At 43.4% G+C, this 25,326-nt stretch overlaps 1 protein-coding gene across 2 annotated transcripts; it reads right to left on the bottom strand.

Annotated features, from left to right (window-relative positions):
* Positions 1-907: 907 nt before the first annotated feature.
* On the bottom strand, positions 908-24,827 carry LOC138958749 (uncharacterized). Of its 2 annotated transcripts, XM_070330025.1 has the most exons (12): positions 24,627-24,827; positions 21,831-22,255; positions 21,168-21,524; positions 20,045-20,209; positions 12,845-13,088; positions 10,547-10,758; positions 8,202-8,412; positions 6,533-6,730; positions 5,492-5,641; positions 3,412-3,615; positions 2,450-2,626; positions 908-1,402 (listed from the first exon to the last, which is right to left on the bottom strand). In XM_070330025.1, exons 2-12 carry the CDS (start codon positions 22,091-22,093, stop codon positions 1,385-1,387), a joined length of 2,199 nt encoding a protein of 732 aa, XP_070186126.1. In that variant the 5' UTR covers positions 22,094-22,255; positions 24,627-24,827; the 3' UTR covers positions 908-1,384. The 2 variants fall into 2 exon arrangements, with proteins under 2 accessions (XP_070186126.1, XP_070186127.1); XM_070330026.1 differs by lacking the exons at positions 908-1,402; positions 2,450-2,626; positions 3,412-3,615 and adding an exon at positions 3,623-3,987.
* Positions 24,828-25,326: the final 499 nt, after the last annotated feature.

The raw sequence follows: 25,326 nt of genomic DNA, 5'->3' as shown, positions 1-25,326 counted from the left end.
GGCACTCGTGGGACCCCAGGAACCCCTCCTGGCAACTGTCAAACGACGCAAGCTTGTCTGGTTCGGTCACATCACCAGGCACGACTCCCTGTGCAAGACTATACTTCAGGGAACTCTGGAGGGTGGTCGTCGCCGTGGCCGACCGAGAAAGAGCTGGACAGACAATGTCAAGGAATGGACCTCGCTTCCCATGGATGAGCTGCTCACAACGGCCCAGAACAGACCCGAATGGAGGAGGACTGCTGTCTCGTCGTCCCTCATGCCCCCCCCCCCCCCCCCCCCGACGGCCAGATCGGTCAAGGGAATGATAAAAAAAATCATGGAACAAAAAGTCACAGCTATAGGTGCTCTTGTTTATGTGTGTGCAATATCTTGCGTAGGACCTGTCGAATGTATTAAACATGTCTGCTAGGATCTGACTGTTGTGAAAAGACCCATTTATTCAGTGCTCAGTTCATGTATTAGTTTGTCTAATTTAGAACAAAATAGTTAATGTGCCTGGCAAAAAAAAAAAAGTCATTGTTTTTCCTATAAAGGTATTTGTTCAAGTTATTGCATGTTTTTAGTTCATTAGGTGTGTAATAATTATTCTGTTATTCTGTTTGTCGCCCGTGTGCATTTGTGTCATGATGCTTTTGCACTTGTGTCATTGTCCTATGAACATATTTGAAAATTACCCCCCCTGTGAAGCCTATGTTTGAAAAGCTGAGCTTTCCAGAACCCAGATGAAAGCACTCAATCACTGAAGTCAGACAAGGGTAAAAGTGTTGACAGGGATGGCATGGACGAGGAGGAAGACAGAGGAAGATGAGAGAGGATAAGGGTGATGACACAGAGTTTTGATATTGTATCCATTCCACGCTTTTGTATACAATATTCTCTTTCTTATTAAAAGGAAGCAACCCACTTAATTTGTGCACGTGTTTATTCGTAATCAACAAATAGATACAGATTATTTTTCCTCTGTCTGTTCTGTATGTATGTGTTCTTCTAGCTCCCTCTCGCTCTCATGCAAATACACTTAGGAGCACACACACACACTGACACACCGTCTTTCTTACATACAGTTTGTCAGCTTACCAACCACTTACACTGCTTTTCCTAGAGATTCACATTCAGCAACCAGCTTAAATTGACCTTGCACAAATTTACACTGAGATGAGAACTTTGCATGCGCTTGGCATCAAGTTACAATGAATTTGAACAGCTACACTTCAAAACATGTACACCATGTTCTTTCATACTCATTCGGCTACAGAGAGTGATTTTATTTATCAAATGAAATACCTTGGGTAGTCATGAAACATATTGGTACCCACACACAATTTGAGCAAGGCAAGGTAGATGTTTTCTGCTGTCTTCATGATTGAACCTGAGGTAGCTTCTACCACAACGTTCCAAACTGCAAAATCAAACCAGAAACAATGAGGAATAAAAGTGACTGTAAGAACTTACAATAGAAAAGGTACGGCAATAGACGATGTTTGGAAATACGTGTAACTCATTCAGGTTTGTTGGTGTTGTAGAGGAGTTTCCTTTTCTTGCAAAAGCTCTGACAAACACTAAAAAGATTGACCAATCACATGTGAGTGGTATGTCGGAAACACGTGGACCGGAGCACGTCCATCCTTTGTTTGTCAGAGCTTTAGCAAGAAAAGCCGCGTCGCTCTCTCACAACCCATGCAAACCCGACGGAGTTATTTTCGGAATTCGTCTATTCAATAATGTCCCCTTGAAGTGATATGTTTCCATTGCCTACATTTCTGACAAACCTATATTTCCAGACTTTGGTGCTTCTAGTTATCATGTGTTGGGAAAGTACATAGCTGTTGGTGAAACAATTTTTTAAAAACAACGTTCGAGGCTGTGTTCTTACGCCTCCATTTTCCCACAGTGTCACGAGTTTTAAATTAGCCCTCTATTCCTCGACCCCCCCCCCCCCCCCTTTAAAGAGAAAATATACAATTATATGTCTCACCAACACATATTCCAACAACAAATACATATTTACAGAATTAAAAAAAAGTTAAAAGGAAAAGAAAAATAATGCCGTTGTCCATAGTAGGTCAGACACATTTATGAGGAATATTGTAATAACGGTGGTATGTATTAAACGCCCCACATGATGTGCTTGGCAAATTGAAAAAAAATAATAGAAGAGGCAGCAATACGTTCAGTCGGTCTCCTTGAAGACGGTCTGCTAGCTGCCGGGCCCTACTGCTCTTCCTGCCACAATTTTCACGCCAGGCTAAGCAAGATGCTCCCTTTAATTCATGTGGTTTCTCACCAAGAGCAGTGGAAGTACATGCGTCTTAAACTCAGGCTTTGGAGACGGGCAAGTATTGGACCCTATTGCGCCTCCTGTCACAATTTCTACGGCACTTGCTAGGCTAAGTTGCTGCCTCCCCTCAACCCCTCCCCCCCCCTTTTCATTCATGTGGTTTCTCACCAAGAGCAGCGGAAATACATGCGTCTTAAACTCTTTGGAGACGGGCAATTGTTGGATCCTTCTGCGCTTCCTGCCACACAATTTCCACACTTGCCAGGCTGAGATGCTCCTCAGAGAGCGGACCGTCAGGCTTTCCGGAATGATCGCGTCGTTCACCAGTTGCATGAACAGCGTGGACTGTAATCCAAAAACATAACCTGCTAACGTTCCAAAATCCAGAATCAAAAAACAAGAAAGATTAGTTATTGGAGGGTTTTAGGACCATCTCCTTGCCAGAGATCACATCCCGCAACGCATACTAAGCTCAGTCTTTTATTTATTTCGTTTGTGTCATAATTATTTGTCTGTCTGGTCCACTATAAAGACCATTTCCAGCTAACATTTTTTTAAATGTTTTATTCAGCCTGGGCTGTGTTGACATCATGGTAACAAACAGATTAATAATTATATTCAAGAATAGAGTCCAAGATTCAAGGTAGCTGTTAGATAAGGTACCACACTTCGCAGATGAAGGGAGGCTGTTGCAGTGTGTTGAAACTGATGCACTAAACCGTGGTGAAAAGCTATCATTTTGACTTTGAAATTCGATTAATTCCGATGACATTATTTTCGTGTTCAAGTGGCATAACTAAATGGCGGACTGTTGACGGAGAGAATGAATTGGAACTCTGCTCTTGGATTTCACTGAGCTCAGATCAGAAAGAGTTAAATGGAATGTTTGAGTGAGACTCTTCCTCTGGGCCCCAGCTCATTTCACTGTGTCTAAAGTCAAGGTATTTTCTGATTTTATGCATCTCTGCCCGTGGTCAATATACGGTGACCTGAAAGATCAGGTGACAAAGCGGCATTTAATTATAACTGCACCGAATTGTCTAAATATCTGAAATAAACCTTGACATCATTGATTCCCAACATCCCCCCCCCCCCCCCTAAAAAAGATTTAAACAAATTGTAGAACATACCGTTTCCGAAATAGGGCATTTAGCATGCTTGGAGTCGAAGATCTGTTGTGCATTCTTGATGTGCCATGGCGCCATGTGGGAACACAAGAGGCTGATCATCTTGACTATCTCCCCCTTCAGTCTGGACCACTGTTCCCTGGCGCCAGGCTCACAGACGATGTAGTCACATACCTGGTCCAGATACACGTTCAGGGCATACTGACCCTGCACAACACAGTGTTAGTGTATACACCTGGTCTCAGACTTCAAACAGGTGCAGTCACACATCACGCCCGGGTACACATACAGAGCATTGTGACCGTGCAAAATATAGTGTGTACACCTGGCGATACTGGTTTCAAGCAGGTGCTGCCACATACCAGGTTCAGGTACACGTACAGGGCATACTGACCCTGCAAAACACAGTGTATACACCTGCCAGGTCTCAGACTTCAAACAGGTGCAGTCACACACCTCACCCAGGTACACATCCAGAGCATTATGACGGGCCAAAATATAGTGTGTACACCTGGCGACAGGTTTCAAGCAGGTGCAGCCACATACCAGGTCCAGGTACACGTACAGGGCATACTGACCCTGCAAATAACAGTGAATAGGCCAGAAGGTACCACGGTGTAGCGCAATGATATGAGTAGTAACATGTATTGCAGTTGAACAGCCCCTTATAAAACCCTTCCCGCTCTCCCGCCTCAAGAATGCCAATTTCTTTGTTGTTGTTGTTGTTGTTGTTGTTGTTGTTGTTGTTGTTGTTGTTGTTGTTGTTGTTGTAAAAAAAAATAAAAAAATTCTATCTCACACGGCATAAATAAATCCCTGCGCCTTGAATATGTGCGCGATATAAATTGCATAAAATAAAAATAAAATAAAAAATAAATAAATCCCTGCGCTTAGAACTGAACCCACGGAATACGTGCGATATAAGCCTCATATTGATTGATTGATTGATTGTTGTTGTTGTTGACCTCCATTTTTTCGGGAGTTGGGACATGTGTGGGTGTGGGGAGGAGGAGCTAGAGGGGAGGGGTTTCTATCCTTAGCGGATTATGACTTTATTCAGTTATTCTGCAGAAAAACAGAAATGCTGGAGAAAAACTGTTTGTTTCTGCAGCATTTCTGCATAATGTCATCTTTCGCGAGAGCAACGTTTTTTTCTGCAGTAAAACAGTTTTACTGCAGTAAAATTGAAATCAAGAATGCTGTAGTAAAACGGTGCTGTTGTTTTACTGCAGAAAACCTGTTTACATTTTTTTCTGCAGCATTTTGTACTGGCTCTTGGCGGATTATGACATTATTCAGTTATTCTGGAGAAAAACCGAAATGCTGGAGAAAAACTGTCTTTTCTGCAGCATTTCTGCATAATGTCATCTTTCGCCGAAGCAACGTTTTTTACTGCAGTAAAACAGTTTTTCTCCGGCATAATGTTTACTTGGTTTTCTGCAGCATTATTGCGATTAACTTTTTCTTCTGAATAGTCTGTGACAGTTTTTCTGGAGAAAAACGAACGACCTTGTAAAGTAGCGTTTGTATTCGTCGCCCCCTGGGATAGTATAATAGTTTGTTCCGCAGTGTACCAATTAGAAGGCGTGTAGCATAAGGGCATTATATTCAACTTCACAATGGCGGCCGAACGTGAACAATTTCTGAAGCAAATCGAACACGAAGTGGACTACTGCGTTCGTCTGGGAAAATGTGACAATGTTGCTGACAGGTGCCATTGTTTAATTTGAAACTTTGAACTTCCGGCGGAAAGGAAGTCAGACAGACAAAATACATTCGTGTCACGCACAACTATTGGTCATGAGTCCATCTCTCGACAGAGGGGGGCTCGCGTGCTACATTATAATGAGCCAGTACAACATGCTGCAGAAAAAGTGTAAACAGGTTTTCTGCAGTAAAACAACAGCACCGTTTTACTGCAGCATTCTTGATTTCAATTTTACTGCAGTAAAATGTTTTGCTCCAGAAAAACCCGTTGCTTCGGCAAAAGATGACATTATGCAGAAATGCTGCAGAAAAGACAGTTTTTCTCCAGAATAAAGTCATAATCCGCTAAGGATAAGTTAGTTTCCTCTAAACTTACTTTGATTTCTCGCGACGGCTCCGCCCCGAACCTCATGACGCAGCGCAGCAGTCCTCTCTCCACCCCCACGTTGACGCTAGACTTGGCCAGCTGGAACAGCACGTCCCCCACCACCTCCCCTGTCCCTGCGGTGTGTCGTAGTTTGCCCACCTGTAAGGAAGAAAAGCTGACATGATACATGACGACTGCAGTTTTCGCACCGCTGCATGGTCACCCACCTACCCTGGGACCAGGACCGATTCATTCGCCCTCTGTGTGTGTGTGTGTGCATGGTGAGGCGTGCGCGGTTTGCGTACGTGCGTGTGTGTACGTACGTTTGTGTGTGTGTGACGTGCGCGAGCGCCCTCTCTCTCTCTCTGTGTTTGTGTGTCAGTGTGTGTCAGGCGTGCGCGGTGTGCGCGCGTGCGTGTGTATGTGTGTGACGTGCGCGCGAGTGTGTGTTTATATAATTATTATATAGATATCCCCTTGGGGTTGTCAGATGAGGGTAGTCTCCCATGCCAACAGAAGCTACCATTCAGAGTGGTTTGCTTCTTAGCGGTTGGATACCATGGGATGACAACTCTCGCCATCAGTACCACCTGACCACTGATGAGACACAATAGTGTCGAAACACTGTCTGGTCTAGGTACAAAAACAATGGTCCTCCTCAGGACTAGATTACCTTGTGATACGTCCCCCAGGGACTTTGCTTTGTAAATCTGGTCCCCCTTGAGGAGGGTCTGATGCTCCCAATAGGCTGTCTGTGAAGGGATACTTATTTCTCTCTCTTTCTCTGCTAAGAGATTTTAACAAATCTTGGAAGAAAGTCTCTGCTGACTTTCAATTGTTTCTTTCACAATTTCTGATGTTTTATATACATGTGTGTGTGTGTGTGTGTGTGTGTGTGTGTGTGTGTGTGTGTGTGACTCTCTCTCTCTCTCTCTCTCTTCGGCTTTTCCTACATTATCCCTCTCACTCCCAATCGTTTCCTCTCATTTTCACCCATCCCTATAGAACGATCTCCCTACCCCTTCTATACCCTAAATCATCCCGCTATACCTGTTTAATATTGGCCCCATGAGCAATGAGCGTCTCCATGCATTCCTCAGCGAAGTGAACAGCCTGGCTGCGAGAGGGGTAGGTCTCTTGGTGCTCTTCCATGCATTCCATCACACAGTGTAACGCAGAGGGGAACCCTAGCCGGCTCACGTGGTGAGTTGTTCGAGACGATGCAGGTAGCTGCTGTTCGTGCTCCACCTGCACACATGTATATGACGGAAGTTTGCTTTGATGAGGGATTTGAGATGTATGTAATAATGGTGTTACACGATTGAAAAAGAATGCCTGTGAATCTCTGTCTGTGAGTATCTATCTGTGAATCTCTGTTTGTGTGTCTTTGCGTCTGTCTGTGTGTCTTTCTCTTGATCCTATCTCACACACACACACACACACACACAGCACGCACGCACGCACGCACGCACGCACGCACCCACGCACACACTGACTCTACACACACACATCTCAAGCTACCCGACAAAACTGGAACCGGGCCACAAAACAAAACAAGACAAGAGAACACAGCACAGCACGACACAACTGACACCTCACAATCTATTACCACATTACTGAGCACGTACCACAATAAGTATTAACTACCACCCTATCCCACCTTCTCACTACAACACCCCCCTTCCACGCCCCTTAAAAATGCCACGAATGTAATGAAATTAGGCCTTGACATGAAGGGGGTCCAAAAAGGACGCACATTTATATACGTCATGAACAGAAAACAAGTCGCGTAACTAGGCGATATTACTACATTTAGTCAAGCTGTGAAACTCACAGAATGAAACTGAACGCACTGCATTTTTTCACAATGACCGTAGTCCGCCGCTCTTGCAAAACGCAGTGAAACTGACGAGCTTGTTTAGCGCAGTAGTGGTTTCGCTGTGCTGCATAGCACGCTTTTCTGTACCTCTCTTCGTTTTAACTTTCTGAGCGTGTTTTTAATCCAAACATATCATATCTATATGTTTTTGGAATCAGGAAGCGACAAGGAATAAGATGAAATTGTTTTGATTTCGGAAATTTAATTTTGATCATAACTTTTATATTTTTAATTTTCAAAGCTTGTTTTTAATCCGAATATAACATATGTATATATTTTTGGAAATCAGAAAATGATGAAGAATAAAATTAACGTAAATTTGGATCGTTTTATTAAAAAATTATTTCAATTACAATTTTCAGATGTTTAATGACTAAAGTCATTAATTAATTTTTAAGCCACCAAGCTGAAATGCAATACCGAAGTCCGGCCTTTGTCGAAGATTGCTTTACAAAAATTTCAATCAATTTGATTGAAAAATGAGGGTGTGACAATCATCCGCCTCAACTTTTACAATAAGCCGGATATGACGTCATCAAAGACATTTGTCAAAAAAATCGTCTGGGGATATCATACCCAGGAACTCTCATGTAAAATATCATGAAGATCGGTCTAGTAGTTTACTCTGAATCGCTCTACACACACACACACAAAGACACACATACACCACGACCCTCGTCTCGATTCCCCCTCTATGTTAAAACATTTAGTCAAAACTTGACTAAATGTAAAAACCTGAAAGCGCAAGGTTGTTGAAAACAAAATGGGTGAGGGGGGAGGGGGGCGGAGACGGGGAGTCCTAACTTGCAGGGGCGTAATTAAATGGGGGTTTCGCAGTACCTCATCAAAGTTGGGATCGGCGCCTTTCTCCAAGATCAGCGTCATACAGGTGAGGAAGTTGTCGGTGAAGGTGAAGTCCTTGCAGCAAAACGCGTTATCGATGAGCGTGTAGAGCGGGTAGGTCCTCACCGGCATCTTGGCATTCACGTCCTGCCCCTTCTTTATCAGCATCTCCGTCATGGCGGGTAGGCGCGACAGTGCCACCAGGCGCCTGCCAAGTACAGTTTCCACACATTACAGGTACAGTATTACCTTGCAGTGTTCGATCAACTGGGCGAAGTCGACTACGTGAAGTACATTTCGCGAAGCTGGCCGCACGGAGCTTTAGTACTGATTCATCGGTGAAAAAAAAAGCATTTTCCCGGTTGAAATTTGAAGTAACCGGTAAGCCCCTTTTTAATTTGCACTTCCGTCATGGCGGCGGGTATAGGAGAGATTCCGTCGCGATATAACCTTCGTGGTTGAAAACGACGTTAAACACCAACTAAAGAAAGAAAGTGCTATATCAAACGCTTAAAACTGTGGAATCTCACAAAATACTGGTTATACTGGTATAATGTATTTCGGGGCTGGACAGAGGGTGGGGGGGGGGGGGGGGGGGGGTCCTGTACCTTTAAACACATTCTTTCTAAAAGGAAAGAGACGCTAACTGTTTCAAAAACACAAACAAGTTTAGTCCGGTAAAATAAAACAGGATTTAATAATTGAAAAAATAGAATTCACGGGTTCTAACCATATACACTCTTCAAAAAAAGTTAAGGATCACTTTTTTATAAGCACGCCACACAAAACAGACAAGACCGAATTCTTTCATTTAAAAAAAAAAAATAATTGAACAACCAAGGAGTAATGACAAACAAAGCAAAGATCGAACGCGGCAGCGACAATTTAGCTAGAGTGTGTCAAACGTGACAACCCTCGAAAATGGAATTCACAACAATGTGAATCAGTGTCAATAACGCGTGTGCCCTCCGTTGTGTGCCAGGCATTCAACACATCGTTGGCGCATGGAGTGGATCAGGTTGCATATGAATGCTCTGGGAACTCCATTCCACTCCTGCTGGAGCCATTGCAGCAGTTGACCCAGATTGGCAGGAGGAGGGTGATGTTGCTGTACCCGGCGACGACAAAGCTCGTCCCACATGTGCTGTTGGCTGGCCACAGCATCCTGTTGACCCTGGCCTGCTGGATGAAGGTGTTTGTCATCCTGAAGAATTGCACGAGGGCCGATCGCTTGGAGGGCTGGAACGACCAGGGGTTGCAGGATCTCATTCTGGTAGCGGACACCGGTCAAGTTGCCCACTACATGGTACAGAGGTGTCCTTAGACGTGTGCTGATCCCTCCCCAGACCATCACAGAGCCTCCGCCAAAACGCTGTCGTTCCAGAACAGCGCCTTCTGCGAAGTGCTCTCCGCGACGCCTCCACACTCGGATGCGACCATCAGCAGGTTCCAAGCAAAAGCGGGACTCATCTGTAAACAACACCTGAGCCCACTGCTGACGTTGCCACCTCACATGTTGAGTGCACCAGGCTCGGCGAGCTGCTCGGTGATTAACAGTCAGGGTTGTTCCTCGGACTGGACGCCTTGCACGCAAGCCAAAGTTGTGTAAGTGGTTTCGGATCGTCTGACCACTAACAACAGTGTTGGTGGTAGCTTGTAGGCGTTGCCTAATGTTGTTTGCCGTCGCCAATTGTTGCATGGCCTGCCTCTGAATGAAGCGATCCTCTCTTTGTGTGGTGACTCTGGGCCGACCAGAACGTTGTCGCTCCTGCACTCTTCCAGTTGCTTGGAATCTCTGTTTTAGTCTGATGATGACAGAGGGAGCCACTGCAAGCCTCTGGGCCACTTGCCTGGCAGCAACACCGTCTTGTAGCCATCCTATTGCCCTTCCTCTATCCAAATCGCTCAGTTTTCTTCGCGGGGGCATGTTGCTACTGTGCATAATTGTGTCAGCGTGTCAACCTTTAAACACAAGCTGGTGAGCGATGTTCATAGCCAGGACCCTGTTGTAGCACGTACATCACAACCTTTTGCCCTGGCACGCGTTCCGCAAATTTCATGGGGCTATAAAAAACACCCTTTTTCTTCCAAAATGCAGAAACTTTTGAGAAGTCCCACAAAGGGAAATAACTCTGCCTGCCAAACAAAATTCTAGGTCAAGACTCATTGTTGATTTGTTAAATTCAAACACATTAATCTTTTAATTATTATGACAATGTTAAATTTTTTGGCAATTTTTTATAATTAGATCCGTTTTTTCAATCGATCCTTAACTTTTTTTGAAGAGTGTATATTTTTCTACACCATAGGGACGATGGTTAAGACTAGCACAACGTGACTACCTGTATGTGACGTTGGGCTGGCTGAAGAGCACGTGATAGTAGTTGGCGTTGTCGAAGACGGCCCTGGAGTCCATGATGGGCTCTGCCAGCAGCGTGTCAAGGCACTCGGGGTAGACGCTGCACACGGCGATCCCGACCGCTGAGCGGTAGTCTTCTTTGCACTTATCCACTGCCGCAGTCGACGGGCTGGCGTTTATTAACTTGCGGGCAGACTGGGGTATAGGACGTTCAAATAGGCTTTAGCACACTTAACTAGAGATTTAATCATGACTAAGTATATGAACTAACTTGTTACACCCCCGGTATAGGGGTGTGTATAGGTTTCGCTCGATGTGTTTGTTTGTTTGTTTGTTTGTTTGTTTGTTTGTTTGTTTGTGTTCGCATATAGATCTCAAGAATGAACGGACCGATCGTCACCAAACTTGGTGAACAGGTTCTATACATTCCTCATCTTGAACACGCGGCCAGTACAACTGGCCTTGACACGGAACGATTCAAGGGGGGCAATCTCAAGTCATCTGAAAGAGGGAAATCCAAACGCAATCCGCCTTGTTCGATTTTATGGGCTTGGACGATAGAGAAAAATAAGAAAAGCAAAAGCTGGAGTCCAGTCTGGACGAAACTGCTATCAAGAACGCAGAATTGATTTTTTCTGAGTTTTTTTTAGCCGTAAGCGCCATGTTTATCGGAGCAGGAAACTCTTCCAGAGTGAGGCCCCTTTGTTGGTTTCACTGCGGTGAACAGCAGTTATGAGAAATTCGAAATGAAAAATGGCGCTTACGGCTAAAAAAAAACTCAGAAAAAATCAATTCTGCGTTCTTGATAGCAGTTTCGCCCAGACTGGACTCCAGCTTTTGCTTTTCTTATTTTTCTCTATCGTCCAAGCCCATAAAATCGAACAAGCCGGATTGCGTTTGGATTTCCCTCTTTCAGATGACTTGAGATTGCCCCCCTTGAATCGTTCCGTGTCAAGGCCAGTTGTACTGGCCGCGTGTTCAAGATGTACATTCCTGAGAGGGTCCTTACAAAAATTGGGACCAGTCAAACACACGGTTAGGGAGTTATTGGTGGATTAAGATTATACAAGGACTTATTGAGGGACATCTTCATGGTCAAAGGGAAATAACCATTCTCACTCAGTCACTGCCACCAACTGAGAAGGTTATTTCCCTTTGACGGGGGTGTTTTTCCTACCCCGGAGAAATTTCTTGTTTTTGAAGAAATCATTTGTTCCCGACACGTTCAGGGCAAATAATTGAGAATATTTCTTGTCTGTAGAGAACAAAGTAAGGGAAGTCACTTATTGTATAGTTTAAGCAAATGACGTCACAAAGCAGGGGAAGTAACTTGAATTTCACTTGTATGCCCTTGATAGTATCAGAAACAAAGGGATGTTAGCGCTCTAAATGAATACGACATAAGCAAGAGGAGCAAGTGAGACTTATGCGGAATCAATCTCTTGGCATGTGAGAGAATAACATTGAACTGAACAAGCGACTTTCATCCTAACGTTTTTTTTGCGTGTTTCCCCTCCATTTTCTTTCAAACCTTGTTCGTTCCGTGTTGCGTCTGCTTTTTGTTGTCTTTTGTGTTCTTGTTTTTCCTGATGAAGCTTTCATAAGCGAAAATTCGTATCTTCTTCTTCTTTTTCTGCGTTCGTGGGCTGAAACGCCCACGTACACTCGTGGTTTTTTTGCACGAGTGGAAATTTACGTGTATGACCGTTTTTTTACCCCGCCATTTAGGCAGCCATACGCCGTTTTCGGAGGAAGCATGCTGGGTATTTTCGTGTTTCTATAACCCACCGAACTCTGACATGGATTACAGGTTCTTTTTCGTGAGCGCTTGGTCTTGTGCTTGCGTGTACACACGGGGGTGTTCGGACACCGAGGAGAGTCTGCTCACAAAGTTGACCCTGAGAACTTGAATAAATCTCTCGCCGAACGTGGGGACGAACTCACGCTGACAGCGGCCAACTGGATACAAATCCAGCGCGCTACCGACTGAGCTACATCCCCGCCCGAAAATTCGTAACGTCTTGTGTCGTTCTTGTATCGGTGAGTACAGTAATCCTTTGGGTTTTTTTAAAACTTTTTTATAATTCCATTCAATCTCGAGCCCTCTGATGGCACGGAGAGAAAGGAACCCACAGTTACAAATTACATCAAATAAAAGTTATCTCAGCAAACAGTCAAGATCACACACAATACGATCTAACTCATTAAACAAACAGGGCAGGCGGGTATCATGCAAGGGGGAATGGTGATGATGACGTACGTGGCGGATGACGAAACTCACATGCAGAAGGAGCCTGAGAGAAGACGAGTTGCTGGCCAAGGTAGCCAGGGTCAAGTAGCCTTTCTTGCCCTTCTCAGGGTGAGCCTGGAGCACGTACATTTCCAGCAGCGCCCTCACGCACTCCACGTGCTTGTAGCGTGCTGCCACTTCCAGGGGCGTGCAACTCAGGGGCTTCATGCCCTCCGTGCTGTCGCACATGAGCGAGTCCTCGGGGGAAGAATTCCTCCTCTTGTAGTTGATCAAGCTGGGTTGAGTTTTAACAAAACTTTATTCAATGGACGATGTTCGTAAAGGTAATCAACAACACTTTATTCAATGGCCGATGTTCAGAAAGGGAATCAACAAAATATTATTCAATGGCCGATGTTCGGAAAGGTAAGGCCAAAAAAAAAAATAAAATAGGTGTGGTTAAGGTAACATAGCCAAAAAAAATAGGGTAGGAAGGTAGGCAATCACTTTTTTTTTTAAACTTTTTTTTCTAATGTGTACAAATTAAACCTACTTGACAGGGAAATAAGTGTGCGACTCGAGCGCTTTCGCTTTCATTGCGTTTTCTGCACTGGTTTTTTTTTGGTTTTTTTTGTGTTTGTTTTGACAAATGTAAAAAAAAGTTATAGGGTCGGCCCCTAAAAATAGGGTAGGTCGGGTTACCGTAACCACACTTTTTTTTTTTAGACCTAATCAACAACACTGTATTCAAATGGCCGATGTTCGGAAAGATAATCAACAACACTGTATTCAAATGGCCGATGTTCGGAAAGGTAATCAACAACACTGTATTCAAATGGCCGATGTTCGGAAAGGTAATCAACAACACTGTATTCAATGGCCGATGTTCGGAAAGATAATCAACAACACTGTATTCAATGGACGATGTTCGGAAAGGTAATCAACAACACTGTATTTAATAGACGATGTTCGGAAAGGTAATCAACAACGCTGTATTTAATAGACGATGTTCGGAAAGGGAATCAACAACACTGTATTCAATGGCCGATGTTCGGAAAGGGAATCAACAACACTTTATTAAATGGACAATCAGTGTTCGGAAAGGGAATCAACAACACTGTATTCAATGGCCGATGTTCGGAAAGGTAATCAACAACACTGTATTCAATGGACGATGTTCGGAAAGGTAATCAACAACACTGTATTCAATGGCCGATGTTCGGAAAGGGAATCAACAACACTGTATTCAATGGCCGATGTTCGGAAAGGTAATCAACAACACTGTATTCAATGGCCGATGTTCGGAAAGGTAATCAACAACACTGTATTCAATGGCCGATGTTCGGAAAGGTAATTAACAACACTGTATTCAATGGCCGATGTTCGGAAAGGTAATCAACAACACTGTATTCAATGGCCGATGTTCGGAAAGGTAATCAACAACACTGTATTCAATGGCCGATGTTCGGAAAGGTAATCAACAACACTGTATTCAATGGCCGATGTTCGGAGAGGTAATCAACAACACTGTATTCAATGGCCGATGTTCGGAGAGGTAATCAACAACACTGTATTCAATGGCCGATGTTCGGAAAGGTAATCATCAACACTGTATTTAATGGCCGATGTTCGGAGAGGTAATCCACAACACTGTATTCAATGGCCGATGTTCGGAAAGGTAATCAACAACACTGTATTCAATGGCCGATGTTCGGAGAGGTAATCAACAACACTTTATTCAATGGCCGATGTTCGGAGAGGTAATCAACAACACAGTATTCAATGGCCGATGTTCGGAAAGGTAATCAACAACACAGTATTCAATGGCCGATGTTCGGAAAGGTAATCAACAACACAGTATTCAATGGCCGATGTTCGGAAAGGTAATCAACAACACAGTATTCAATGGCCGATGTTCGGAAAGGTAATCAAGAACACTGTATTCGATGGCCGATGTTCGGAGAGGTAATCAACAACACTGTATTCAATGGCCGATGTTCGGAAAGGGAATCAACAACTGTATTCAATGGACGATGTTCGGAAAGGGAATCAACAACACTGTATTCAATGGACGATGTTCGGAAAGGGAATCAACAACACTGTATTCAATGGACGATGTTCGGAAAGGTAATCAACAACACTGTATTCAATGGCCGATGTTCGGAAAGGGAATCAACAACACTGTATTCAATGGACGATGTTCGAAAAGGGAATCAACAACACTTTATTCAATGGACGATGTTCGGAAAGGGAATCAACAACACTTATTCAATGGACGATGTTCGGAAAGGGAATCAACAACACTTATCCAATGGACGATGTTCGGAAAGGGAATCATCAACAACACTTTATTCAATGGCCGATGTTCGGAAAGGGAATCAACAACACTTATTCAATGGACGATGTTCGGAAAGGGAATCATCAACAACACTTTATTCAATGGCCGATGTTCGGAAAGGGAATCAACAACACTGTTTTCAATGGCCGATGTTCGGAAAGGGAATCAACAACACTGTATTCATTGACCGATGTTCGGAAAGGTAATCAACAACACTGTATTCAATGGCCGATGTTCGTAAAGGTAATCAACAACACTTTATTCAATGGACGATGTTCGGAAAGGGAATCAACAACACTTATTCAATGGACGATGTTCGGAAAGGGAATCATCAACAACACTTTATTCAATGGCCGATGTTCGGAAAGGGAATCAACAACACTGTTTTCAATGGCCGATGTTCGGAAAGGGAATCAACAACACTGTTTTCAATGGCCGATGTTCAGAAAGGGAATCAATCAAACTTTATTCAATGGACGATGTTCGGAAAGGGAATCAACATCATAGAGACTACCACATGGCTTTCTGTGTTGTACCAGATTTAAACGAGTTGCGTTTTTAAATATTGAACTGCGAGCTTTGCAATATTTGAAAAAGCAACGAGTGTAAATCTGGTATGACACAGCAAGCTATGTACTATTCTGTTTATCCAGAGATACAGTATCTCTGGTTTATCCTACATAATGTACCTGCGTGTATTTCACTAAAAACGTCCCGCAGTCAAGGCGTCCAAACTGAAGACGCTTTCTTTGGAACGTAGATTTCTTCCAAAGCCTCGTGCAATCTTTGGCGTCAAAGCAAAGAAACACTCTAGAAAGTGAAGCGTGACGTGATAGTTCTAAAAATTCTTCCAGGGGAAACAGTAGGCGCAAAAGTGATTCCATAATGACGTTTGTCTCGGTGACTTTGCCATCATAGGCATAGCAGTGAAAAAGCAGGTCCCTGCCAGACGTTTGACACGACCTCATTTACATGATATACACTTGTGTGGTTTGAACGATATTGTTATCTCATGAGTGGTCTTTCTCACGCATGTAACAAACTTTATCTGATGGATGATGTTCGGAAAAAAATCGGTCCGGTTTGTGAAAGAGTGAAAACTCTTGCCTTTAGTGAGTAACACTTTCTCACGTGACATTATAAGCCACATTAGCGAGGGTAGTGTCTGAAACAAGTGGACAAGGAGAACGTGTATAGTCTTGGCGAGGGGCAGGTGGAGCACGTTTTTTGACTAGCCCCCCCCCCCCCCCCCCCCCAAAAAAAGTGTATGTTTACGGTATCCCGACCGACCCTATTTTTTCGCGCGACCCTAGACTTTTTTTGGCATTTTGGGGAAAAAAAGTCTTTGTTTTTTGGCAAAATAACTTTACAAATATGGGTTTTTTTGGGGAAAAAAATTAAAAAAAATCCCGACCTACCGACCCTATTTTTTGTGTGCCTATGTTACCGTGAACAGACTATTTTTTTGTGGCCTTATTAAAAAAAAAACCCAGGCAACTTTTGTTAAGTGATCAATATGAAAAGTTGTTTAGAACGATTACGGTACACGCCCACCGCAGGCGCTACACACGATTATGTCCCCCGCAAGACCAACCACATGGTAGGTGTCTCCAAATTAATGCTTTAAAATAGTAGATAACCAGACTTTCTCGTATTGAAGTTTATATCATACGGACCGGTACTTATTTTTGCATTGGATCAGCCAGTTTTCTTACCATTTATACTCTCGTGTACTACATAAGAGAAGACATTTCACCAAGTCAGGTCAGAAATACTGTCCCCCACGTTAAAAATGATAAAATAACACAAAGCACGGTCAACAGAAGGGCCTAAATCTTCTTGCTTGTCAAAGTCTAACTACTTGTGGATACTGCTTTCCATTTTTAAGTTTCAGCTTAGTTTAGTTTAGACTCACGATGGGTACAAAGGTCAACAGTAAAATTTGACGGTGTAAGATCCCCTTACCCACTGAGAATCGAGTACCACAAAATAACGCTAGATTAGAGCAGCTTATCCGCGATGCTGGTGCCCCAAAACGCGCATACAAGTCTGCAAGGTATCGAAGATTGAACTGTGAGTATTAGAATAGTGATTCAAATGGTAGTTCTGGGTTAATTTGTAAGAAATTGAGACCTCTCTGCGTAATTTTCACGGACTTCAGCAGAAAATCGAACGCCACTGTTCACGAGTACACAACAAGACCTAAGTAATACTTACAGCCTAGGCAATTCTGCTTCGGAATATATATAGTAGATAATGTGATCTGCCATAAAATACCTTCACAGGGCAATTCTTTTTGCGATATATCAACTCTGCTTCCGCATGCGGGGGACATAATCGTGTGTAGCGCCTGCGGTGGACACAACTAGGCGTTCCACGATCCAGGGCGTGGATAAACTTGTACTATCTTATGTTAAAAACAAGTCGCGTAAGGCGAAAATACAATATTTAGTCAAGTAGCTGTCGAACTCACAGAATGAAACTGAACGCAGCAAGACCGTATACTCGTAGCATCGTCACTCCACCGCCCGTGGCAAAGGCAGTGCCCGTGGAATTGACAAGAAGAGCGGGGTATTCGTTGCGCTGAGAAGGATAGCACGCTTTTCTGTACCTCTCTTCGTTTTAACTTTCTGAGCGTGTTTTTAATCCAAACATAGCATATCTATATATTTTTGGAATCAGGAACCGACAAGGAATAAGATGAAAGTGTTTTTAAATTGATTTCGAAAAAAAAAATTTTGATAATAATTTTTATATATTTAATTTTCAGAGCTTGTTTTTAATCCGAATATAACATATTTATATGTTTTTGGAATCAGCAAATGATGGAGAATAAGATAAACGTAAATTTGGATCGTTTTATAAATTTTTATTTTTTTTTACAATTTTCAGATTTTTAATGACCAAAGTCATTAATTAATTTTTAAGCCACCACGCTGAAATGCAATACCGAACCCCGGGCTTCGTCGAAGATTACTTGACCAAAATTTCAACCAAGTTGGTTGAAAAATGAGGGCGTGACAGTGCCGCCTCAACTTTCACGAAAAGCCGGATATGACGTCATCAAAAACATTTATCAAAAAAATGAAAAAAACGTTCGGGGATTTCATACCCAGGAACTCTCATGTCAAATTTCATAAAGATCGGTCCAGTAGTTTAGTCTGAATCGCTCTACACACACACACACACACACACACGCACACACACACACACGCACGCACATACACCACGACCCTCGTTTCGATTCCCCCTCGATGTTAAAATATTTAGTCAAAACTTGACTAAATATAATGACTTATTTCCAGCTTTCGCAGTTTGAGCCCTGTACACGTACATTTTCGCAAATCAAGAGGAAAATCGGTCACATTAATTTTATACACGAAAAGAGCCTCACGCTCAATGTCACATTTTAATATATATTCGTTTGAACTCTCGTGCTTTTTATATTTAGTCAAGTTTTGACTAAATATTTTAACATCGAGGGGGAATCGAAACGAGGGTCGTGGTGTATGTGCGTATGTGTGTGTGTGTGTGTGTGTGTGTGTGTGTGTGTGTGTGTGTGTGTGTGTGTGTGTGTGTGTGTGTGCGTGTGTGTGTCTGTCTGTCTGTCTGTGCGTGTGTGTGTGTAGACCGATTCAGACCAAACTACTGGACCGATCTGTATGAAATTTGACATGAGAGTTCCTGGGAATGACATCCCCGGACGTTTTTTTCTTTTTTTCGATAAATACCTTTGATGACGTCATATCCGGCTTTTTGTAAAAGTTGAGGCGGCACTGTCACACCCTCATTTTTCAATCAAATTGATTGAAATTTTGGCCAAGCAATCTTCAACAAAGGCCGGATTCGGTATTGCATTTCAGCTTGGTGGCTTAAAAATTAATTAATGACTTTGGTCATTTAAAATCTGAAAATTGTAAAAAAAATAATTTGTTTTTAAAACGATCCAAATTTACGTTTATCTTATTCTTCATCATTTTTTGATTCCAAAAACATATAAATATGTTATATTTGGATTAAAAACAAGCTCTGAAAATTAAAAATATAAAAATTATTATTAAGATAAAATTTCCGAAATCGATTTAAAAACAATTTTATCGTATTCCTTGTGGGTTCCTGATTCCAAAAACATATAGATGTGATATGTTTGGATTAAAAACACGCTCAGAAAGTTAAAAAGAATAGAGATAAAGAAAAGCGTGCTATCCTTCTCAGCGCAACTACTACCCCGCTCTTCTTGTCAATTTCACTGCCTTTGCATCGAGCGGTGGACTGACGATGCTACGAGTATACGGTCTTGCTGTAAAAATGCGGTAAGTTCAGTTTCATTCTGTTAGTTCGACAGCTTGACTAAATGTTGTAATTTCGCCTTACGCGACTTGTTAAAATTGTCACGCTCATAGAACAGAACTTGACCGAGGAATGCAGTGAAACTGAACTTGACAGGTGTGAAAGAAAACGTGCACTCCACACAGTAGAGAGATCAGGGGGTCGTTACTGAGGCTTGGTCGGGGTTGAAACCTTTTCAATTTTGGTGATGCCTGTTAAATAAATCTTTGATCCGAAATGTGTGCAAGATAGTCAAGTGGACTACCTTAGATGGCATGGAAAGTTGGAATGAAATGTCACGGGATGCGAAATTTGTCGCATTAACGTTTTTGCTAAGTTTAGAAGGCGACAACCGAATGGCGACAGCCAATGTAAACTTTGTATGTAGTTTTTGTTTTTCTTTAAGTCTGTATTCGCAAACTCTTTTCAAACAAACCGAAGGAGGTTATTCAAGTACCACGTGTGACACACGTGTGGTAAAGATTTTATGCGGCATCAAGAAATAAAATGGACAGCAAGTACTTAGTGAAAAGCTATTTTGACACACGTTATGGGATAAGAAGTTCCCAGTAATAATAAAACACCTGGATTGATGGGGTTGGCACTTGGGCAGGGATTCACGCCTTGGCTGCTGCTGGTCGTGGCAATCAGGAACCCCCACTAATGAACCGCGGCGGCTGTTCTTGTCCGCGGTGGACTGGCGTCTCATGGTGTGTACTATGGGCTCCAGCTCCATCTGGGCGGACACTCTGTAATGGTGATGATGATGATGATGATGATGATGATGGTCGTGGTGATGATGATGACGAGGATATACTACTACTACTACTACTACTACTACTACTACTACTACTACTCCGTCGCGATATAACCTTCGTGGTTGAAAACGACGTAAAACACCAAATAAAGAAAGAAACTACTACTACTACTATTACTACTACTACTACTACTACTACTACTACTACTACTACTACTAACAATAATAATAATGAAGATTTATTTATTCACACTTTTCATATGAGATCACAGTGATTTACAGACGGGCGCTGTGGCGGGGTGGTAAGACGTCGGCCTCTTAATCGGAAGGTCGAGGGTTCGAATCCCGGTCGCGGCCGCCTGGTGGGTTAAGTGTGGAGATTTTTCCGATCTCCCAAGTCAACTTATGTGCAGACCTGCTAGTGGCTTATCCCCCTTCGTGTGTACACGCAAGCACAAGACCAAGTGCGCACGGAAAAGATCCTGTAATCCATGTCAGAGTTCGGTGGGTTATAGAAACACGAAAATATCCAGCATGCTTCCTCCGAAAGCGGCGTATGGCTGCCTTAATGGCGGGGTAAAAACGGTCATACACGTAAAATTCCACTCGTGCAAAAAACACGAGTGTACGTGGGAATTTCAGCCCACGAACGCAGAAGAAGAAGACAGTGATTTACAACACACAAACGCAGGCAGGCAGGCAAGCACGCAGACAGGCAGTCGCACGAACACACACAACACACACACACATACGCACACGCACGCACGCACACACACACACTGAAAGACAATTGATAGATAAAGTACAATTAACATATATAAAAGACAATCGATTATCTTCGTAAACATAAGAATTCAAAATTCACTTACTAAACAAGAAAATGCTACATGTTAAAGAAATCTGTTTTTGAGGGAAGATTCAAAGGAGAGCTAAGGTTGTAGAGCACAGACCTGTGAGAGGCGGACGCGAAGGAGTCGCCTTGCTGAGAGAAGCGGCGGCCGTGGACTAGGAAGTCGTAAGGCAGGCTGCCGTTCCTGCCGCTCATGCCGCTCATGTTCAAGATGCTGGTGCCCCACGACGAACGAGACTGGGACATGTTGGGCTTACTGATGCGCTTCTCCGTGTTAGGGATCTGGTTGCCCACAACGGCGGGCATGGCGTACTCGGGCTCCCTGCTGGCGTTGACGCCGGGCGCCTTGCTGCAGCCGGCCCGAATGTCGGGCGGCAGGATGAGTGGTTGCAGAGCAACCTTGAAGTCTTCGGGCCGGTGCTGCAGGATGGTGGTCAGCACGTCGCGGTACCCCAGTCTGACAAGTAGGGGGTGAAGGGGGTGCATGAGGAGCAATATGATGCATCCCACAGTGGATCCCCCGCCCTGATTAGAGACTACCCGCACATACGAACGCAGGCACGCACGCTCGCACGCCCACCCGCCCGCCCGCACGCACGCACGCATGCACGCACACACACAAACGCACACATACACACACACACACACACACACACACACTCTCTCTCTCGCAGAAGCACCTGTTTCCAAAGACCACCACCTCCCCCACTCCGCCTCCCCCCCTCCCTCACATTCTTCCACCACCACCAACAAAAACACAAACCTCGCAGCTAAGTGGGCGTACATGTTGAACAGGGGTTCGTGCGGCGGGGCGAAATAACCCAACTTGAGCAGGTAATCCACAGCCTCGGCGTTGTCCGCCAGCACGGCGTAGTGTAAGGCGTCCTGTCCGATGTCATCCGTCAACGACATGAAATCCTCTTTACTACAGGTGCCCACCAAGGCGTGGATCTTGCGGGCCTCATCGCCGTCCCGAACCAACTTTATGAAGCGCCGCAGGACTGAATCTGGACAACCGTTGGCCATGTCCGTGCACTCGCCGTACCACTGAGTTGCAGGGGGTGAGTCAGTTGAGCGACCGGCAGTAGGCTAGTAGAGCCGTGTGCAAAGCTGCCCAAGCCGGGTTCTTTCCCTCTCCCTCTTTCTCCGTTAGTTGATGACTGTTGGGTGGGCTTTTTCTCGCATTATCTATAAACAACAGTATTATTTTGAGAAGAGAATCTATGTCTAGCGTCGGTGCTTTAAAATGCAGACATTTCAAAATTGTCAACACTGTAGGGACCTAATAAAAAAAAGCCAACGGGCACCCCCCCCCCCCCCCCCGTACCCCGGCCTCCGCCTCAACCACAATAAATTGTTCTGTTACTGATGGTAAGGCCTTTAATGGAATAATCTATCAAGAAAAGAAGTTTGATTTTAAAAGAAAATACGCCAAACGTCGTTGCTTTAAACTACAGGCATGTCAAGATTGTCTAGACAGACGAGACATTAACAAAGAGCCGACGGGAATCACTCTCTTCCTCCCCCGACATCGTGTATGCCACATCAGACGTTGTCAAGTCAAAGTCAAGTCAAATTTTATTTTCAGAGAACCCCATGGGGGTACATGAAAAGAAAACAAGTCGCGTAAGGCGAAAATACAACATTTAGTCAAGCTGTCAAACTCACAGAATGAAACTGAACGCACTGCAATTTTTCAGCAAGACCGTATACTCGTAGCATCGTCAGTCCACCGCTTGTGGCAAAGGCAGTGAAATTGACAAGAAGAGCGGGGTAGTAGTTGCGCTGAGAAGGATAGCAATTAGCACGCTTTTCTGTACCTCTCTTCGTTTTAACTTTCTGAGCGTGTTTTTAATCCAAACATATCATATCTATATGTTTTTGGAATCAGGAACCGACAAGGAATAAGATGAAAGTGTTTTTAAATTGATTTCGAAAATTTAATTTTGATCTTGATTTTTATATTTTTAATTTTCAGAGCTTGTTTTTAATTCAAATATAGCATATTTATATGTTTTTGAAATCAGGAAATGATGAAGAATAAGATGAACGTAAATTTGGATCGTTTTAAACGCTCAGGATGTTTACATGTGTTTTAATGCAATTCTAATTCTAAGTTTACAGCAAATATGAAGCGGGCTAGAGTTATTACCGTAAAATCCCTAGCATAAGCCCACCATCTAGCAAACGCCCACCCCCCACTTTGGGCCAAAAGTTGTGCACAGGGGTAACTACCTAGCAAACGCCCACCCTGCTTTTTTCAAAGAGACTATAGGCTCACTTTCACTAGGATTTGTGCAGACTGTTCTAAAAGTCATCTTTTTCCCCTTCTTTACCTTTTCGTGTTTCTTTCCTTTTTTCTTATTCTTTGTCCCCTCTCCTCACTCCCACCCATCGTTCATGTTTTTTTGAGTTTCTCTTCTCTTTTTTTTCCTAAGTTTGTGGGTTTTTCTTTCTCAGAAAGATTGGGCCTTTTGAAGACAAAATCCAAGTTCAGTTAACGTTTCATTGTGTAATTTCTTCCCTGTACAGAAAGAAAGGGCTTCATTGGTGTTGACATTTCGACATTTCATCAAGTTTCTTTTTCCCGGAATTGTGTTGCTATTGTTTGTCCTTGCAAAGGTCTGGCGATTTTCTTTTTACTTTATAAATTTATATGAATGACTATGCTCGGGTTGTTTTCAGAAGAGCCAGTCCTTCTCTCTCTCTCTCTCTCTCTCTCTCTCTCTCTCTCTCTCTCTCTCTCTCTCTCTCTCTCTCTCTCTCTCTCTCTCTCTCATGGTTGGCCTTCTTTGCCTCAAAGTCCTTTTTCTTTCTTTTTTCCTCCACTTCTACTCACACGACCTAACTTACATGCTTTCGGGGTTTGTATTCACTCAATTACACGGTTGAGCACAAAACTTACTTTGTGCAAAGGGGTCTATCCCTAGCAAACGCCCACCCCCCAATTTTGCCCTAAATCTGTGCACAGGGGGGGTGGGCTTATGCTAGGGATTTTACGGTAGTTTTAAGTGCAATCGTTTAATTATTAATACATGTGATGTTTTTATGTCGGTGATCGCCTGACACTGTAAGGCAATTTTCCTTGTTTTTATGAGCCGGACAGTAAACATTTTGAGTCTTGAGTCTTGAGTTTTATAAAAAAAATTTAAACAATTTTCAGACAGACACACACACACACACACACACACACACACACACACACACACACACGCACGCACATACACCACGACCCTCGTCTCGATTCCCCCTCTATGTTAAAACATTTAGTCAAAACTTGACTAAATGTAAAAAAGAAAACAAATTAATAAATACAAAAATACAAGAACAATAAAGAGAGGAATGCAGGTTATTCCATCAATACATACACACAAACCCGCTCCGCTGTAAAAATAAAATATCAAGTAACTTAGTTTTCTTGTTTTGTGCTGGGTTTTTTTCCCTATCAACACCTGTTTAAAAGTCGTATCTGTTTGTGGCAGGATTTACAAAACAAGCCGATGAAATTTGCGGGACATGTTCATTTTAACCACGAGCTGCAGACAGCATTCACCCTTACCTCCGGCTTGCGACAAGGCTTGTCACCACTGATGCTGTTGTTTCGTTCAAGCTCAGTGTCCACATAGTAATTGAAGAGACTGACAGCCATATTTGTCTGCATGGTTCCGGTCCAGCCACAGTAACCCGGCAGTTTGACATACAGTATCCAGAGTCTTACGCCATGGTGGTAATAGACAGCAAGATTCCATGGAACTTCCTTTCGAAAAAAAGATTTTACGAACTATTCAATTGTTTGACGTCATTTGTATATACAAATACGTCATTTGCTACAGATCTTTTGGCGCGTATTGTAGTCGCACACACAGACTCTCTCTCTCTCTCTATCTCACACACACACACGCACACACACACACCCACACGCTCGCACACACACACACACACACACACAAACACACACACACAACACACACATTCTTACACACACCCAAACACGCACGAGCACCGTCATAGAGCGAGCCCTTGGGATCAGTGAAAACAAATGAAACCCCACCATATCTTCCCCCCTCCCATTTTCTGGGTTTAAAACCTTTCAAGCTGACGAACACAGGCTTTTGTCCCTGAAGACACACTCGTCACAATAGACAGGACAAGACGAGGGTTGAAACATATCATTATCCTGGCAACCCAACGAACCTGGTTTTAATTTTTTTTTTATTAGCCTCCGCGTTCTTCACAAGAAAGCACAGAAAGCATACCCG

The sequence above is a fragment of the Littorina saxatilis genome, linkage group LG2 (genome assembly GCF_037325665.1).
Source record: "Littorina saxatilis isolate snail1 linkage group LG2, US_GU_Lsax_2.0, whole genome shotgun sequence".
Taxonomy (NCBI): Eukaryota; Metazoa; Mollusca; class Gastropoda; order Littorinimorpha; family Littorinidae; genus Littorina; species Littorina saxatilis.
Note: the sequence above shows the minus strand (reverse complement) of the source record. Positions and strands in the feature narration are given on the sequence as shown.